The sequence below is a fragment of the Rhinolophus sinicus genome, linkage group LG02 (assembly GCF_036562045.2).
Source record: "Rhinolophus sinicus isolate RSC01 linkage group LG02, ASM3656204v1, whole genome shotgun sequence".
Lineage (NCBI taxonomy): Eukaryota > Metazoa > Chordata > Mammalia > Chiroptera > Rhinolophidae > Rhinolophus > Rhinolophus sinicus.
Genome location: NC_133752.1, coordinates 98598698 through 98618703, shown reverse-complemented (window position 1 = coordinate 98618703; position 20006 = coordinate 98598698). Strand labels below are relative to the sequence as shown.

Genomic DNA, 20006 nt, shown 5'->3' with positions numbered 1-20006 from the left:
TGGGCAGCAGCTGCTAAAGTATGCTCACAGACCCCATTCGGGGAACGACAGAGATGGTTGTATTCAGCCTGCTCCCTGGGCACTGGTCCTGGGGTGACAGCCAAAGTGAATGCTGTGCCCCTTCATAACTGCTTCATGGTTTGCTGTATAGTCCTGTGGTCTAGGTATGGGGTCCAAACCCTTCACTCCATGGATGCGGTTGATGGCAAGTGTGTGTCTCAGTCTTTCCTGCTCGTTTTGGTGTGGGTATATTCTTGTTCGCCAATGTATGAGAGTCACTCAGCTCGTTTCTGGATTTCTTTCAGAAAACTGCCCCATGTAGCTGTTCAGTTGGTGTGTCTGTGTTCAGGAGCCTTCTCTGTCACCGTCTGTAAAGACCACCTCAAAATACTTCCTATAAACTATGTTTGTTCTTTTTTTCCTGGGATGGTTCAATCTGAACATGACTGGGGGATAAGGGCAGTAGTGCCCAACAAAGAAAATGTTTATGAGGGGAACCTTGGCGGAGGCAGTTTTCGAGAGGAGTGATATGAACTCAAGATAACAGGGAAAAGGTTTGACCTTGGGCGGCAGGGATGTCCCTTCCTCTGAGTGGGGAGGAAGGAGACGAGGCTGGGCAAAACCAGACAGTGCAATGACAGACACGCTAGGAAGCTGAGCAAGCACATTTCTGATGGACTACATATTCTCCATAACTCGGGAGGAATAAATTACTGATTGTGCAAGAAAAGGAGGTGGCTCAGAAATAAGGGACATGAGAAAGAGCTGGGATGGGAATGCTGTCTGGTGACTGGAAGAGGCAAAAGTTAAAGGTAAAGATTAACAAGAAAATTATATAGAATCTCACCAGATATTCTCTTATTTCTGACATGTGTTGGGCCTTTCTGGTGAGCATTTATGATAAAAATTATTACTGTAAGCAATATCTGTTGAGTGCTTGTGGAGTGTCAGGCACCATGCTAAGCATTTACATGAATAATTTTGTTCGATCCTCTTAATAGTTTTTGAGGTAGGAGAGATAATTACCTTCATTTTACAGACGACCAGGTTTGAACGGAAGCAAAGTTGGAGTTGAATCCTTGATTGGCCTAGTTATGTACATTGGACAATTTACTTAATTTCTTGAAGCCCCAGATTCCTCTTGGAGAATGAGGATCAAGAGAACTATTTTATAACATTATTAGGAATATTAAATGAGAGAATACGAGAGAAAGAGCCTAATACATGTTGGGTGCTTGATTGTTTTTAAACCATCACAGAATGTGGACTGTTGCTGAGCCGACAGCTGAGCAGACATTGTGGTCTGAGTTCGTGTTCTCTCTCACTAAAGGGAGATGGGGTTTTGTACCACAGCAGAGAGGATCCCTGTTAACTTTTGCTGCCATACATACGTGACACATCCTGGTGTTAAAAAATAAAACACAGGAAGCTATAGCAATAGAGATGGTGGCCCAAACTGAAGTCAGCAAAGGTGTTCGCAGTCAAACACAACGTGGCAACCCAAGAAACCTCTTCCCACCCGGGGCGTGGCCCTCCCACTAGCAGCCTGTGACTCCTGGGGACTGTACTGAGAGTGTAGATTGTATCTGCCTCTTGCTTATTATGTGGCTTTGGATAAGTCACTTGACCTCCTGGAAGCACAAAGTGGAACGAAACAATGGCCTGCATTCAGAAGTAGTGCTCGAACAGGTTGGCTAACGTGTCACACGTTCCGGTGAGCATTTATAATTGCAGTTTTCCTGCATAAAAAATTCCCACTAGGACAATAAGCAGGTGGTAAGGGCTATGGTAAGATGACAGCACAGCAGATAATAGGGACCCGGGGCATTCCCTTTGGCCACAGATTCGAGTGTATGTTTGAAGACATTGATTAATGAAGCTGCTTGCCCCTCAGGAGAAGGCCAGGATGACTGCTTTTCTGCAGACGCCTTGAAAAGGTTTCTTGGGAATGCTGGGAGAGACAGGGTTAGGCCACATCCCAGCGGGAAGGCAGAGGGAGACTTGAGCTCAGTGTCCTCAATGGCGCAGGTGTTGCCCACACACGCTTTCCCCACAGGATCTAAATTGCTTTTCCAGGCCAAAGCTGGAAATCTTGAAATCCCCCTGACCCCAAAGAAATGCATCGCTTTACTGTTGTGGCTGAAATATTGCTCATATTTATTGAAAAGGCAGAACATAAGGCATCTGTAGAGACCGAGCTTCCACAATTCTTCAAACACTGGCTGTAAATCACCCTTAGGCTTGTCATTCCCTTGGGTAGAAGCAAAACTGCTCTAAGGAAATGTCCCAGGAAGAATAAACTAGAAGAGGCACTTTCTACTACTGTACCCCACATACAGCGAATAAAGTGGTGGCAGAAGTGGGAAAATGAAGTGCCCTTGAGCAAAAAGGTCCAATGTCATCCAGTCCCGGCCATAGAGTTCTCCCCTGAGGCCACTGACACGCAAGTGACGCAAGGTTCAGCCCCCACACTGGCTGCCAGTGGAATGGAAATCTGACAGTAACTGCCATTTCCTATGGCAAAGGCAGCATACTCAGGCCCTGCAGTGTCTTGGGTGGTCTATGGTCGGCAGATCCCCTAGGGAGGGGCCAGAAGCTTCTATATGAAATAGCAGGGGAGGGAAACTTAATTCCATCAGCAGAAGATAACCAAGAGATGGGCACTCAACCGACTTAATAATACAACTGGGACTTGATCCAATGTGCCTAAGTCAAGAGCTCAAGTGTCAGGTATAGTGAATACTCCACTCTTTACTTGTAGTGCTGTCTTTAAAGGTTTCTTTTCAAAGCAGAGGAAATGTTTTGCTTGCATACAGGTGTTTTGCTTGCATACAGGTGCGTTCCTGACACGTGGGCAGATATGCAAACATTACCCTAGGGCAAGGTCAGTCCTCGTGGGGGAAAGCATTTGCATAAAATGGAAAGCAGCGGAGAGTGGAACAGCTAGAACAAGCTGTTTGGGAGCCTACATAGGAATGAGGTAAGGTCCCTGATCCCAATTGGTAAGGAGGTGTCTTTAAAGAACAGAAGTCCACGGCGTACTGGGGCAGCTCACCTTGAATTTGGAAAAGTTGCAATACGTGACTTGCCAAACAAGAAGTTAGAATTTAGCAATGGCTGAGATATTGCTCGGGGTTTTCCAACTTAGGACCATGGTGTGATGAATTAGGATGGGCCCATAAAGGCCATGCCCCACTTGATTACAGTGACCGTGGGTATCACGTTCAGCTCTGGGGAGCTGGTGCTGGAAATCAGGTGTAATTTATCTTTTGAATGACCTGCCCCCCAACTCAATTCCCTTACCTGTGATGAGCTCATTAAGTCCTAATATGCCTCAGCTGTGAGGTAATGCGGGCCAGAGTAGGGACACCCTGCGCATGTTTACTGACAGGCGTCCTTGGTGGCTTTGCAAGGCCACCATCCTCCTTCCAAAGGTCTGGAAAACAAGACCCCGAAGGTTGCGTGACTTGGTTCAGATCACTTCTCCCAACTAGCAAGTTGTTCCAGAGCACGAGCTGAGGCCACACTGCCCCCCTTTTGAGATCAAGGCGTCTTACAGCTGGAGTCTAAGGCAGGGGTGTCCAAACTGCGGCCAACTGCAGCCCGCAATCCATTGTTAATTGGCCTGCAGCAAATTCCAAAAATATATTTAGTTTACTTAAATAAACCAGGTGAGGCAATACATACTTCACCTCGAGTGAGTGGCCCGGCTGCTTGTGTATTTTACCGCATGTGGCGCTTGGTGAAAAACGTTGAAAAAAGTTTGGACACCCCTGGTCTAAGGTGTTCTTTGCCCAGTCTGTGCACTTTGCAGGCCACCCCGGAAGCTGAGGACAGGCCCTCCGGGATGCTGCTGCCTCTGGGCTCCGAGCGCTGTGTGGACCAGGCCAGGAGGGGACAGCAGGGACCCTTCAAACCAGCCAGACGCTACCACCAAACGCATAGGAAAAATATCTTTGACAAGACGTGAACTATGGCATGTCCAACTACGCCCCCACTTGCCCTTCCCAGGGGAGCGGCAACGCACCCCTGCGGTGCAGGGTGAGGTGCCCTGGGGTGCCCGCTACCCCCGCAGGTAGGTGCTGCCTGCGGGCTCCCGCCCCAGGGCGTTGATGTGCGGGACGGCTCCTGCTGTGGCCGCCAGCTTCTCACTGAGCTTCTGGTTCACCAGTTCCAGGTGGCGGCCGTTTTTCCGCGCCTGCCGCAGCGACCTTTTGACCTTCTTCACGCGATCGCGGAGCTGCCTGTTCCGCTTCTCGAGGGTGGCCACCTTCCGCTGCAGCTTCTTGACATGGTCCTCCTCCTCAAACAGGGCCTTCTGCACCGAGGAGCACATGAGCTGCGGACAGAGGTAGGTGAGGTTCACAAAACTGGCCAGGTGAGCGTCCCTGCGCGCTGCTCAGCGACACAGACGCCCCTCATGAGCGCTCATCACTTTCACCCTGTGCGTGACCCCCGACCTCAAACAGACACGCAGCCCCTCTTGTGCTTTCTCTAGTTGGGTTCCTTGGATGATTTCAAAAGATATTCTAAATATATCACTCCTGTCTAAAAGGAAAGAGCTCCAGTGAATCAAGAAATATAGAACCAAAACCTGGGACAGAAAACTGCACAAAGAATATGGGTAGTTCACAGGAGATATAAAGTAAATCTCTCTTACACATAGGAAAAGCTCAGCCTGACTCCTAGTAAGATAAATACAAACTAGAGCCCCAATGGATTGCAACGTTTCACAGGTCAGTAAAATGACCCGTCGGGATGTGGGGAGACAGGCATTCTCCTCTACTGTAGGTGGAGTGTAAACTGCTGTAAAGAGTAATAGATCATATCTATCAAAATGAAAGTTTCATCGACCCTTTGATCTAGTCTCTCTGGGGCTTTTTCTCATAGAAATACTCCCACACATGCAGACTGCCACCTGCACAAACATGACGGTATTGTTATAGAGACAAGACTGAAAGGGATGTTAGCATCACGGTGACCTAAGTCCTCCCTCGGTTTTGTCCTGCCCTCCAACAAAAACTTGGCATCCATCCATGAACAACAGTGCCTTTATGGCACTGTGAGATCCAGCGGCCATAGCAAGGGACCCAGGGGGAGTCTCGCCCACCCGTACATCAGACAGACCTCGATCCCCTGCTTGTGGTCCATGAACTGGCTCCAGCCCCTCTCAGGACCTTATAGGAAACACACAGGTAGCCAACAGGTACACAAAAATATATGTGATATCACTAGTCATTAGGGACATGCAAATGAAAACCACGGTGAGGTAACACCTCACAACTATCAGAATGGCTGTCATCAAAAAGATGAGAGACAGGGTCAGGGTGCAAGAAGGTGATGGGAGATTCCTGAATTTACCTCCTTTCACAGACACACCAAATCTACAGCTACATACAGAACAGTTTCCTATGCAAGAAACCCAATAACTAGATGAGTGAGTCCGACACGTGAGGCAAATGAGAAAAAAAAAACCCACATCGAAATGGGAAAGAGGCCAAGACATACGCTTGCCATAAATTCCCTGGTGTGATGACCCACAAGCGGGAGGGAACGCATACTCCCAGCTTCTTCCTGAGGAATGAAGGGTTTGAACCACATGCTGGGGACTCCCAACCTTTAAGGCCTGGACCTGAGAGATGAAGACCCAAAGGAAGCCATCAGGGCTTGTGTCCACAAGGCTCTACTAAACCAAGAAACAGGTCTTAAAGGCTGGCACACATGGACACACCCACACGAGGGCCCAGCACCGAGGAAACAGACTGAAAAACATCCTGTCTTTCTGTGAAGAGGCCTATTTGCTTATCTTAAAGCATCACCCTGATGGGGCTTCTAATTGAAATACACGTCTGGAGGCCTACTGCAATACACTCCAAAGACCCAACTCGGCCTTGGCCTTGCTCCAGGTCGTGGGCATAAAAACAAAGACACAGATCAATGGAACAGAAGAGAAAGTTCAGAAATAAACCCATGCACGTAAGGTCAAATTATTTATGATAAAGGAGCCAAGAATATACAATGGGGAAAGGAGCATCTCTTCAATAACTGGTGTTGGATAACTGGCCAACCACATGCAAAAGAATGAAACAGGACCACTATTATACACCATACATAAAAATCAGTTCAAAATGGATTGAAGATTTGAATGTAAGACCTGAAACCATAAAACTCCTAGGAGCAGTAAGCTCCTAGACATTCAGTCATGGTGATGATTTTTTGGACTTGGCAATAGAAGAAAAAAATCAGCATTTGGATTACATCAAACTTAAAAGCTGCACAGCAAAGGAAACCATCAACAAGTGACAAGACAATGTATGGAATAGAAAAAGATATTTGTAAGCTGTATATCTGATAAGGCATTAATATTTAAAACCTATAAAAAGAACTCCGACAACTCAATAGCAAAACCCCCCAAATAACCCAATTAACAAATGGACAAAACCTGAATAAACATTTCTCCAAAGAAGAAATATGAAAAGCCAACAGCTACACAAAAAGATGCTCAACATCACTACTTATTAGGGAAATGCAAATCAAAACCACAGTGAATTATCACCTCACACCTGTCAGAATGGCCATTATCAAAAAGACAAGAGATAACAAGTGTTGATGAGGACGTGGAGAAAAGGGAACCCTCATGTACTGTTGGTGGGAGTGTAAATTGGTGCCGCCACTGTGGAAAATAGTATGAAGGGTCCTCAAAAAATTAAAAATAGAACTACTATAAGACCCAGCAATCCCACTCCTGGGTATTTATCCAAAAGAAAAGAAAACAGGATCTCAAAGAGATATTGCATTTCCACATTCATTGCATAGCCAAGCTATGGAAACAACCTTAGTGTCTGTCAACAGAAGAATGGATAAAGGAGATGTGGAATATATGGACAATGGATTGTTATTCAACCATGAGAAAGAAGGAAATCCTGTCGTTTGAGATGCAACAACATGGATGGAGCTTGAGGGCATTATGCTAATGAAATAACTCTTACAGAGAAAGACAAGTACTGTCTCATTTATATGTACAATCTAAAAAAGCCAAACTCAGTAAACGGAGTAGAATAATGGTTGCCAGGACGTGGGAGAAATGGGGAAATGTTGGTCAAAGTTACAAACTTTGAGTTATAAGATGAAAAGTCCTGGGGATCTGATGTATAACATGGTGACTATAGTTAACAATATTGTAGTGTATACTTGGACATTTCTAAGAGTAAATCATAAATGTTCTCACTGCTAAAAAAGAAATGGTAATTAAGTGACATGATGGAAGTGTTAGCTAACACTGTGGTGGTAATCACTTTGCAGTAGATAAATGAATCAAATCAACACACTGTATACCTTAAACTTATACAAGGTTATATGCCAGTTATCTCTCAATAAAGCTAGGGGGGAAAGATTGAAAACAATCTAAAAATGCTCATCAAGACAGGTTTGGTTCAATAAATTATAGTAAATTCTCATAGTGAAGACATCTGCCATCTTTAAAAGAACTGGGCAGTTTCATCTAAATGGCACTGTAGCAATATCTAAGTCAGGTTGTTAGTGTGAAATCAAGGTGAAGCAAGGTGAGATACGAGAGTGTAAAAATGTAGATTCCATGTTTATCTAGGTTGAAATATGCATATACTGTCTTGGAAGAATATATAAAAAAACTGGGAAGGATGACTGTGACCAGGGAGCAGAGGGGACAAGGGTGAGAAGATTTATTTTCACTACGTACCCTTCTGTATTTTCTAAATTTTGAACTATATGCTAGTATTACCTTTATTATTTTTTTTTTAAATCTCACCTCCCATCTGTCTCCCATCTGGCAGAAGGGGAGGGAGCTCTCTGGGGTCTCTTTTATCCAGATCTCAATCCCATTCGTGAGGATTCAGCCCTCAGGACCTAATCACCCCAGAGGCCCCACCTCCTAATCCCATCACACTGGGCATTAGGATTTTAACAAATGGATTTTGGAGGGACACAAACATTCAGACACCAGCACAGGGTATGGTTCTGAGCATTTTACAAGTAAAAATCATTAAATCCTTGAAACAACCCTGTAAGATGGGTACCATGATTCTTCCACTGCACACAGGACACTGAATATTACAGGTTGGTTCTCTGGAAAGCCGACTGAGATGAGGTTGGTTTTGTTGTTGTTGTTGTTGTTGTTTTGAGAGTGCTTCTGGGTTCAACACCTGAGGGAGGGAAGGGAAGCAGAGGGGCGAGCAGGACTAGGCTGAGGGAGAAGCTGGACTGCCATGCAGTATCAGCAAAGACTGCAGCCTACCTCAGGGGCGCTCTGAGGCTGGGAGGGCCCTTCAGAGAGATTCCGAGTCCTGGCTTTCATACCAGTCCTTGGATGTGGGTGCCCCTGGGGATGGACAGCTCTCAAGTCAGGGCCAGTGTCTGGAGAAAGACTCAGCGGAGGGTTGACAGCATGCCAAGAAGCTGGGGGACGACTCCTTTAGTCCTAAGGGGGTTCCGGCAGGTGCAGCCCAGATCCCACTACCCTGAGCTTAGCAGGCTTGCCAAGGTCATCTGTTCCTCAGTGGGAGAGGCAAGACTTGAAAGCAAGGCAGTTTCACTATGTCACCCCATTACAGTGTATGTTGTAGGGATCCACAGACGTTTCTAAGTAGAGGCAACGTGCAGCTCAAACCTTACTTTAGAAACATCACTCTTGAAGATGAGAAGTCTGAGACCTGGAGGAAAGCCCTTACCCAACCATGCTGGCACCCTGAGCTCAGACTTCCGGCCTCTAGCACTGTGAGAAAATCAATTCTGTTGTTTATAAGACAGTTTGTGGAATTTTGCCCTGGCAGCCCAAATGGACTAAGACAACCTGGTATACAGTAAATGTTCACTACATGTTAGTCATTATTATGGGATCTTCTAAAACCCGTAGCCTTAGTGATTGGACCTGGCCTAATCTCCAATCTTATTTTTCAACCTTCTGTTCAAACACTTTAGGCCCAAAGCAACCTGACTCTTAGCCGTCCTGGCTTCTCTTTCAGGAATGTATGCAGGCCTCTGCCACGCTCTTCTTCTTTCTTCCTGGAGGACTGTCTCCCCGACCTCTGTCTGGGAATCCTAGAACCATTCTGTGGGTCCCACTCCATGACACTTTCCACAGGGTCTCCAGCTGTCCACGTTTCCTGCTCCCGCGTCTCCAGAGTGCCCTTACGGTCACGTGCTAACTCCTGAAAGCCTCCTCTGCCTTGGTCTTTGTAGACTTGTTGCCCTGGTCATTTTAGGCATACAACACAAAAATCTGAGTCACGTGACCTTTTCCAAAAATACCTGTCATTTAATAAAGAGCTTTGGTCTTCTGGGGCCACCACTGTTCTGGGCAAGACAATGCGCACAACACTGCCCTCTTCTGGCCAAAATGAGCACCCGAGAAGAGAAGGTGGGCACCGGAGACTGGAGGACTCACTGCAGTGGACCCTTGAACATCACGGGGGGCTACAGGTGCTGATATGTGTGCAGTTGAAAATCTGCATATAACTTTTGATTCCCCTAAAACTTAGTTGTCCCTAGTATCTATGGGGTATTGGTTCTAGGACGCCTGCTGATACCAAAATCCAAAAATGCTCAAGTCCCCTCTATAAAATGATATAGATCAATGCATACAGTTGGCCCTCTGCATTTGTGGACTCCCACTCATGGAACACAAATAGTACAGGTAATAACTTTTTTAAAATCAGCATATAAGAGGACCCACATAATTCAAACCCATGTTGTTCAGGGGTCAATTGTATTTATATTTATTTATATGACCAAATATTGTCTATGTAACTGAGGGTTCAATACAGCCAAGTTCTAGGCTATGCACTTGGTAGCTACTCTCATTAAATCACTGCCTTTCTAAGAATTATAGTAGATTCTTCATCAAGAACAGGATGCAAGAATCCCAGCAAAGTCTATTAAAACAAGAGGACTGGGTTTTTTCATGGCTATTTGTTCAGTTTGAAAGGACCGTATGCTGGAACATCGCATTGAAGAGAAGGCTGTCATGTTTGGTGACGCTCTTCAAAAGCAGTATTTTAAGATGATAAGAGCAAAGAGTGGGCTGCGACAATGTCTGTACTCTTGGTGGGACTTCAGTGATCATTTCTAATCCATCAATGCTGTTCAGAAGCATCCCTTAGACCAAGGGGACCGCTGGTCCCCAATCGAGAGAGGCTAAAGGCAGAGGAACAGCACCTTAATGATGGCCTGAAGAAACCACCATGGAACCAGGGAACACCTGGAGTGTGTGTGTGTGGGGGTGGGGGGGGCGGCTAATAATAAGATGGGATGGATGATATGATGAGTTCCTTAGTGAATATTTCATTTGTGATCCTCACAGTCTCTCTTTGACATGGGTAGGGTTGGAATAGCAGCAGAAAGACACAGAGGGACTCAGTGTAACTTGTCCAATGTCAGCAGCAGCACAGCTTTGACTCAAGGACCCCTAACCAAGGACAAGATCTGCATCTCAGTGGAAAAGTGGGGAGTGTCTCCAAGAAGGGAGACCCTTGACCCTAGGAATAGAGGCTAACCCCATATAATAATGAAGCCACTGCCAATAGTACCTCAAGGAGGCCTCCTGAATCCTGGCCATCACCTCAAAATGAAATTCCTTTTCTTTATCAGAAAAAAAGCAGGAATTTCCCAGTGTTCATTGCAGCTTTATTTACAGTGGCCAAGAAACCAAAGTGTCCTTCAATAGATGATTGGATAAAGAAGATGTGATATATATATATATATATATATATATATATATATATATATATATATTATATATTATACAATGCAATACTACTCTGCCATAAGAAAAGATTAAATCGTGCCATTTGCGACAACATGGATGGACCTTGAGATTATTATGCTAAGCAAAAATGTCACACAGAAAAAGTCGAGAACCATATGATTTCACTGATATGTGGGATATAAAAGTGAAAGCAACAAAGGAATAAGACAAACAAATAAACAAAAATTCATAGATACAGACAAAAGTTCAGTGGTTACCAGAGGGTGAGTGGGGAGGGGGGTGGTAGATGAGGGTAAAGGGTGTCAAATATATTGTGATGAAAGGAGAACCGACTGTGTGTGGTGAACACACAATGTGATATATAGATGATGTATTACAGAAGTGTACACCTGAAACCTACATAATTTTACTATCCATTATCACCTCAGTAAACTTAAAGAAAGAAAGAAAGAAAGAAAGAAAGAAAGAAAGAAAGAAAGAAAGAAAGAAAGAAAGAAAGAAAGAAAAAAAATTTCTACACAAGAGCTGTGCTTTCAAATATGTGTGCTCCTCTAAGAAACTGTCCCTTCTCTGGAATACTCTCCAAAGAACATAAGTATCTTTAGAAAACGGCTTTAAAAAGATATATTTATAAAAGGTCAAGACATACCACTTGTTCATTTAGCTTTGTGGTATTTTTTTGGTAAGCTGAGGAGGCAGAAAAGCCAGGCCAAGCTGAAACAAGTAGTGTGCCATTTTCTTTGAAGGAGAACCACATGCAGCCCCTGCCTCAGGCCCAAGTTACACGAGTTCTGACTGCTAAGGAGGAGAACGCACTTGCCCAGCAGATGTCTGAGCATCCCCAGGGCAGGATTCTTTTTCTCTGGCAAGCTCCACATGGCCGAAGAGGGGCTTGCTGCAGATTGGATGAAAAGATTGTCACAGGGGAGCCTGCTGTTTTATATGCAATGAGACAAAAGGCAGACTGGCATACCCATTCTTTATCTTTTTAAATTAAGCCATTTTAAAACTGGAAAAGCCAGACATGTTTATTATGGAAAAACTAGAATTATGGGACAGAAAAAGGACAATTAAAGTCATCTACTTCTGTTGCAGAGAGATAGGCACAGTGGGCATTTTGACATATTTCTTCCTAGGATTGTGTCTATGGGTATAGATAAATAGGTAAGTATTTTAAACAGTTGGGATCATACCGTTATTAGATTTTCTGTTCTACTGTTTTCCCGTTGACATTTTATCATGACCATTTTCCAGACTTCCGTTCATACACTTCCATTGAGCTGGAAGCTGGGGGAGGCCGAGTCAGGTGGCTGTGCCGGGCCAGCACAGACTGCAAGACTGGGGCCCTGCTGTCAGTCCTCCTCTCTCCTTCTCACCACGAGCCGATGGGGGAGGACGCTTGTATCTGTGAGGCTGAGTGATCGTAGTGTGGTCTTTCGGAGGGATGGGGGTCACATGTCTCAGTGACAGGACAAACCTGTGGAGAGTGTCAACCCTGTGCCTTTACCTAAAACCTTCCTGTGTGTTCCCTGGTCTCCCCAGGAAGCTCAGGTGCTGTGGGAAGCTTCCACAATCAAGATCATGAAAGGTAAAGTCTACTATGTGTTACTATATAGACTCACCTCTAAACCATATGGAATCCAGATACCATAAGCACATACCATAGAGAATCACTAAACAGTTTCGGCTTCCATATGTTCACTCATTCCAGCAAGAAGCATTTATTATTCCATGCCTGGGACTGTAGGGTGCAGAAAATTTTCCTGAATTATTCTGCAGTATGCCAGTAATCTCTATATCTACTGTGTTTCCCTGAAAATAAGACCTAGCCAGACCATGAGCTCTAATACATCTTTTGGTGCAAAAATTAATATAAGACCCGGTCTTATATTAAAATAATATAATATTTATAATATAATATAATACAATATAATATAATATATTTATATAATATAATATTTATTTTAATATAATACTGGGTATAATATAATATAATATAATACCGGGTCTTATATTAATTTTTGTTCCAAAAGATGCATTAGAGCTGATGGTCCGGCTAGGTCTTATTTTCGGGGAAACATGGTAGCTAAACAAAAAGTGTATTAAAGTTTACTACTTTAAATGCTCACTGAGAGGATTCTTGCCTTCACAGCTGCTTTCAATTTAAATAACCATCTGTAAAGACAAGACAAAGTGGATTTTCTGAAATGTTAAAAATGAGGCAATGCGAGTCCAAAAGCAACGACACAAACAGCTTGCCTTTTTAACATTTTGTTCCTATTCTTGGGATTCAAAACAGAAAAGGAAAAAAACAAAATCTAAAGCAGGGGTCAGGCAACTATGGCCAAATCCGGCCCACCACCTGCTTTTGCAAATAAAGTTTTATTGGAGCACCACCATGTTCATTTGTTTACACATTGTCTATGGCTACTTCCATGCCACAGGGGCAGAGTTTGAGTGGTTGTGACAGGCTGATGCAAAAGGCCTGAAATACTTACTGCCTAGCACTTTACAGGAAAGAATTCCCAGACCTTAATCTTAAGAGGTGCTCAAGGCAAATGGAAAAGCAAAGGTAACAGCTGACAACTGGATGAGTTCGGAGGGAAACGGTGACAGCCAAGTAATGAAGGGAGGGCAAAGCAATAGGAAAAGTACCCTGGGACCCTCACTGGCCATACCTCACCTTTTGCACACTTTGGAAACACTGGTTTGTGATTAGCGCTTGGGCGGCCATGTCTTAGCTCAGGTTCTCAGCAAGGGCCCTTTTGACTGCATCTGCACATACTGCTGCCAACTCCAACCCTCCACACGGAAATGAACAATTAGCTCTTTCCAGAATGATGAGCCAACTGTTTCTAACATGCTTCCCCAGCGACACTGGAAAGATAAGCTTTCTAGAACCTACAAATGTGTACTCCTCACAACAGCAGTGTGGCGATCGGGGATTCCTCTGCTCACGCAGCTTGTCAGTTCAGAAGTGTTTATACTGCACCTGTTTCCTGACCCAGCTGAGGGCAGAGGCCAGGATTCCTCCACTCTGTGTGATTTAGGGACCCGTGGGGGGTTGGTGGTCAGCGCGCGGGCCTCAGCCCAAGTGCTCTACAGCTCTCGGTTCCACCATTGTTTCCAAACCCTTAGAGACAGATGTGTGAGGAGGTGGGCAGCAGAATGAAGTCAGTGCAGAATGGTGTCCTGACTGACTGGACACGAACAGGCTGGATGACACCCAGAGCGACCAAAGAAGCTTCCCTAATGCAGCAGTGACAAAAGGATGGCTCTTCTTAGGACTCTCTGGAGAAATTCCTATGACTGTGTTTGACTTGGTAGCTGGTTCTCTGCTCCACCAAAAGTCAAGTGTGGGGACAGAGCCAGGAGTGCAGTTTCCAGGCTCTGGGCCTCACGTGGAAAGGTGCTGGCTCAGGTAGTAAATGGCTATTAACTGTGATTGGATGGCCATCAGCTGTGGCTAGTTGGCCGTCAGCTGTTAACCAGTGAGCCATTGGCCACTAATATAACGGCCGTGGCTATGCTAGCAGAAAATGGGGGCTAGCAAGGGCGGATTGTGGATTGTGGATTCTAGAGAGGCGGATGCCACCAGCGAGAATACAGTGATATGATTCCCCTACCTATGGCTCCGTGGGTGTTCCTTTTTGACCTCACCATGTCCTGTGTTCTTATGTGGGGAGCGGGACCAGAGACCCTACGTTACACCCTGCATGACATCAAGAGAGTTCTTTTGCTGTGCCAGGGGCCATGCAGAAGGGAAAGCAAGTGTCTCAGACCAGCTGTGGTGGGAAGGTGAGGGGCATGAGAATGGGAGAGCAGGCCTGGGGTAGGCGGGAAGTCCGGAGGGAGCGGGGCCAGGACTGCCCCCCCCCACCCCCCGGGCAGCACTGGCTTCACAGCGCCCCTCCCACCACTTGGCCCAGGCAACCAGGAGGCTGTCTAGCATCTGGGGTGGGACCATGGGCAAAACCGTTAGGAATCGGGCCATGCAATTCTATCCTGGCTCCCCCAGTATCTGACAGTGGGTTCTTGCTTAACACGTTGCGTACAGATCATGAGAATCTTTGTTTTTTTCTGAGCCATGCGTTAAGGACGGATAACGAGAATTCTCGTTTTTACTGTTGACTCTTTTTACTTTGCACATTTTATTGAATTATTTGTGTTTTGTTAATAACAAAGGAAGCTGCTTTCTGCAGTATCACACCAGGAGGGATTACTAACATCATAGGTGAGTAAATCCTAAAAAATTCCATAGAAAAATAATAAATGACATAGAAGCATTTATGCTTTAAAGAGAAGAGTGCATTTTAAAGTAGTTTCTTTGAAAAACCTGCCGGAACAGAGGGGTATGAGGGATTTAAACCCCGCCCGTACGCAACGTATTAAGTCACTGAAGCTGCCTTGGCTCTGTCTCCTCATTTATACAGTGGGGAGAAACATGCCTCCGCCAGAGGTCTGCTTTGAAGAGTAAATCAGATAATATACCTGATGCACTTGACATAGCACCTGGCATAGAGTAAACAAGAAGTGGAGCTTTCATTACTATTATTTGTCCTGAGTTTCGGCTTTCCCCATCAGTTTGCTCCTCCCTGACCACACTAAGCTCTCTCAAATGGCTGCACCTTTGCATGTGTAGTTAATTCCTTCTGCTTTGAAAATCTCCACCGACCCATACTCCTCATGCATTTACCCAAGTCATGAAATTCTACTTGTGCTCCAAATCTCAGGTCAAGAGTCGCCTCCTCTGAGGCCTTCCCTGAGTCCTCCAAGCAGAACCGTGTTGACCATTCCCTTGATTCCAGCGTCAGGTTTAATGCATCATGTTCCAACTGTTGGCAAGTCTCACTCTCTCCTACACTATAAGCCCCTCAAGTACAAGGGCTCTGTCTTTTCATCTTTGTACCAAGCACCCAGCAGACAGGAGGCACTTAATAAATGAAGGGAGGGATGCAGGTGGAAACAAACAAATTCAATGACTTCAAAAGGGGCCACAAACGGAGAAGCAGGAGCTACTTGGAAAAGTGAGTGCTGGGTGCAGCATGCTCTTTGTGAAGTCCTGCTTCCCCAGAAGAAAGTCAGTGTTGACTCCCATTCTGGGGAGATCAGGAACTGATGTTGGCTGTAAAGGTTGCTGACATTAGTGTAGTCTCCTTTCCTCCAACTCGCCCTGCGTCACGATGACTGGGTTAGTTTGTATTTCCCAAAACCAAATCCCACAAAATGTGCCGGTGATGGTGGAGATGAGAAGAGACAGCGAATTTTAGAGAGGAGATGCCAGATTATAGAAAACAGGTACATTTAGGAGATGGGATCACACTTCAGAAGTGGCCTCCAGAAAGCAGGGAGGAAAGGGACAGGACCTTAGATGGCCAAAACTTAAATCCTGAACTGACCGCGATTAAAAGCAAGTAGGAAAGACGGTGCTGCCTTGCGTCACTACCCGCCACCGTGGAATGGAAGTTTATTGGTTAACTTCAGTTACAGAGACATAAATCCATATCTTCAGAGAAATCCACTGCAGAGTGTCACCTAAAGTGGGGTCTCCATAGCTCTCATCTCATAAGATGGCAATAAAAGGGTTTTGTTGGTCCCAGTTCAGAAATGCTGTGTATTGTGTCTCCCTCTTTGATGTAACACTCATTAACATACCAGCTGTGTACATGAGTCCTGCGTGAACTACCCTCTGTAACCGCATTTTACCCCGAACCTCATTTGATGATGGCAGAGCCCTCCAACAGACAACAGGAGTTGACTACGAGCGTGCAGACAGTTTGATCATCTCAGTCTCAGAGTCACCCAGACCCCTGGCCAGTGCATTCAGCGCTGAGCAGCTTGCTGCATTCTCCCTGGGGATTTTTTTTCAATGTCCATTACAAAATCTTTTCCTGTTGTGGTTGAAAATGGCGTAATGAGTCTAGGAGACTAGTAACTTTTAAAATAGATAATTTTCAAGATAATATTTTGATCACCACTCGTCTGTAAAATGAATGAGTTTCTCATTGCATCCAGCTGTTCTCTCTCTATTGTACTGTATGCACATGAACCTCACTGACGGAAACTGAACTTGTCCCATTCTGTGACATTTCAGTCTAGGTTCTAAGCTTCTTGTGGGTGAATCTGTAGCTCCCCAAGGAGTTTTGCAAACATCCTTTCCCATTGGCTATGATGTAAAGACTGGCAAGTGAATGCAAGGCCATGGAATGCTGGATTCCAACCCCATTGCTTTTCTAGACCTACTGAGGGGAGGCAATACTGAAACACAGAACCTTGGGTACACGGTCCCCTGGCAGCTCTCATTCAGTGCTCAGCACTTCCCATTTTGCAGTGGACAAAAGATCCCCTCCTCCCCAATAAAGTGGGAAGGAGGATGTTTTATTTTTTTAGGTTCTCAGAAATTCCCACCAGAAAATCAGCATCACAGTAGATGGCCCCTCCACTAGTCCACATCCTCCCACCTCTTGAGTTAGTGACTGCTGAGTCGTGGTCCTCTCTGAGCCGCATTCACAGGCTCTGACAGACACGTTCCAACTCCTGATGCCTCTGAAGATTGCTCAAAGCCCCCTTGGGCATCTCAGTCCCAGCTGGACAGTTACAGCTAGGACTGGGAGACCCTCCCATGAAAACAGCAGGCAGGAATCAGGCCTGCTACAGACTTGCTGATGTGGGAATTCCCGTGGGAGGGATGGGGGTTCTATGTGGTCAGTGGAATCTCAGGGTTTTGTGAAGATCTGACCACTGGCATCTGGTATGTGTGTGCTCAGCCTGCAGGGTATCTCAGGCTATGGGAAAGGAAAAATGAAAAGGCTGATAAAGGAGCCTCCTACCCCAAACCCAGTAGTTGACAGATGTGCTACTGTTGGGGTTGGAGGCCAAGTTCATTCCTGCCTCTGAGTGTGCCAACCAGCCAACCACTGCTGAGGGAGGTGTGCTGAGCCACTGACTGCCTCTTTAAGCTCCATGCCTCAGGTCACTGCTGCTGCCCCAGGGAACAGTAGTCATTAGCCAAGTGGAAGCTTCTACCTGGCGCTGTGGACCTCTGAACTCGGTCCAGGGAAATCTCAAGGCAGTCTTCTCTGATCTCAGTGCACAGCCAGTGAGGCTGCTGAGCGGGAAGGCTGGACCATGGAACACTGAGTCCACCGAGGAGGGGAAGCCTGGAGGAGAAACTGGCCCAGAACCAAGGCTGGCCTGCTCCGCCCCTGCTCTCTCCCCGACAGCACTGTCAGCCTGACCCCTCTCTGATCTGATGTCCATTTCACTGGGGCCGTTCACAGTCATGTGTTCCAAAGTATGTGGGGTTCAGACTCCAGCCCTTCTCCTGCAAAGGGCAGTTAAGGACCAGGCGCTACTTTTCCTCCTGGTGGCGGGTGTGTTTTCCTGGCACCATCACTACTGGCTGAAAACCCCAAAGGGCTCCTGCCACCCGCCCTACTGGGGAATGTGACAGAGATTTATGAGCTGTGAGCATACTCCTATTTACTTCCCAGGGACTGATGAGTTGTCCAGTGGCTACATCCAGGGCCTGACTCAGCTGAAATTCTGAGTTTTTCAAACCCAGACACTGGCTTTTCTGCTACTGAGTCAAGACAGTGGCCCTGTATAGGCAAAAGAACGACACTAGACTGCTTTTTGACACCCCATACAAAAATAAACTCAAAATGGATTAAAGACTTAAATATAAGACCTGAAACAATAAAATATAAAGAAGAAAACAGGTACTAAACTTAAAGCTCCAAAGAGGCTTTTGTGAACTTGACCACAAAGGCAAGAGAAGTAAAAGAAAAAATAAACCGGACTATATCAAACTAAAATGCTTCTGCACAGCAAAAGAAACTAACCTAATGAGAGAAGATATTTGCAATAAATAACCTCTGATAAGGGGCTAATATCCAAAATATATAAAGAACTCATATAACTCAACAACAAAAAACCAAACAATCCAATTAAAAAATGGGCAAAGGACCTGAACAGACACTTCTCTTAAGAAGACATACAAACGGCCAACAGATATATGAAAAACTGCTCAACTTCACTATTAGGGAAATGGAAATCAAAACCACAATGAGGTTTCACCTCACCCCAGTCAGAATGGCTATCATCAATAAGACAAGCAATAACAAGTGTTGGAGAGGCTGTGGAGAAAAAGGAACCCTCATACACTGTTGGTTGGTGGGAATGCAGACTGGTGCAGCTGTTATGGAAGGCAGTGTGGAGGTTCCTCAAAAAATACAAATAGAATTACCATATGACCCAGCAATCCCTCTCCAGGGTATCAACCCAGAAAATCTGAAAACATTTATCCATAAAGACATGTGTGCTCCCATGTTCACTGCAGCTTCATTTATGATGGCCAAGACATGGAAACAACCAAAGTTTCATTCTTCACTTAACCTATAAAAGCTGGATGGATGACTAGATAAAGAAGATGTGGTATATATGCACAATGGAACATTACTCCACCATAAAAAAGATGAAATACTGCCATTTGTGACAACATGGATGGGTTTTGAGATTATCATGCTAAGCAAAATAAGTCAGACAGAAAAAGACAAAAACCATATGATTTCACTCACATGTGGGATAGAAAACTGAAAGCAACACATGAACAAACAACACAAACGAATTCATAGACATAGATAACAGTATGGTGGTTACCAGAGGGGAGAAAGGGTGGGGGAGGATGAGAAGGATTAGAGGGGTCAAATATAAGGTGATGGACAGAGACTTGACTTTGGGTGGTGAGCATGCTGAGCACACAATGCAATATACATATGACGTATTATTGAATTGTACACTTGAAACTTATATAATTTTATTAACCAATGTAACTCCAATAAACAAAAAATTGGAGCTGTCTCTCAGAGTGGAGAGCTGGGGGTGGGATTCAGTGGGACCCTGCTTCAAACCTGGCTCTGCCACTTGCTGGCTAAGCAGCTGTTTCCCTTCTTTCATAAAGATACTGATAATATTGTTCAGAATATGCAAAGTCCTTTGGAGCCTTAAAGCCACTAAATGTTGACTGTTATTCATACATACTCCTGGGCTCTGTCAATAACATCATGTCCCAGAATCAATTCTCAGTCAATATTTTATTAAGTAAAAATACTGTTGAAAAACCTTTAAACAACAGATGACAAATGGAGACTAAAGCATAGTGATGTGTTTCTGCCAACTTGCAAAGGCTGTCCTTTCTGGCTTGGTCTCTGGCACAAGTCCTTGCAAACTTGAAACTTTCAATGACATGGTCAGGGCAAAATTT

General features: G+C 45.1%; 1 protein-coding gene across 2 annotated transcripts in view; it reads right to left on the bottom strand.

Annotated features, from left to right (window-relative positions):
* Window positions 1-2133: 2133 nt before the first annotated feature.
* CCDC3 (coiled-coil domain containing 3) overlaps window positions 2134-20006 on the bottom strand; it is an 83827-nt gene continuing 65954 nt past the window's right edge. For both annotated transcript variants that reach the window (XM_019717470.2, XM_074324973.1), the window contains exon 3: window positions 2134-4339. In XM_019717470.2, coding sequence (XP_019573029.2) covers window positions 4064-4339 — 276 coding nt within the window. In that variant the 3' untranslated portion in view covers window positions 2134-4063. The remainder of the gene's footprint in view (window positions 4340-20006) is intronic.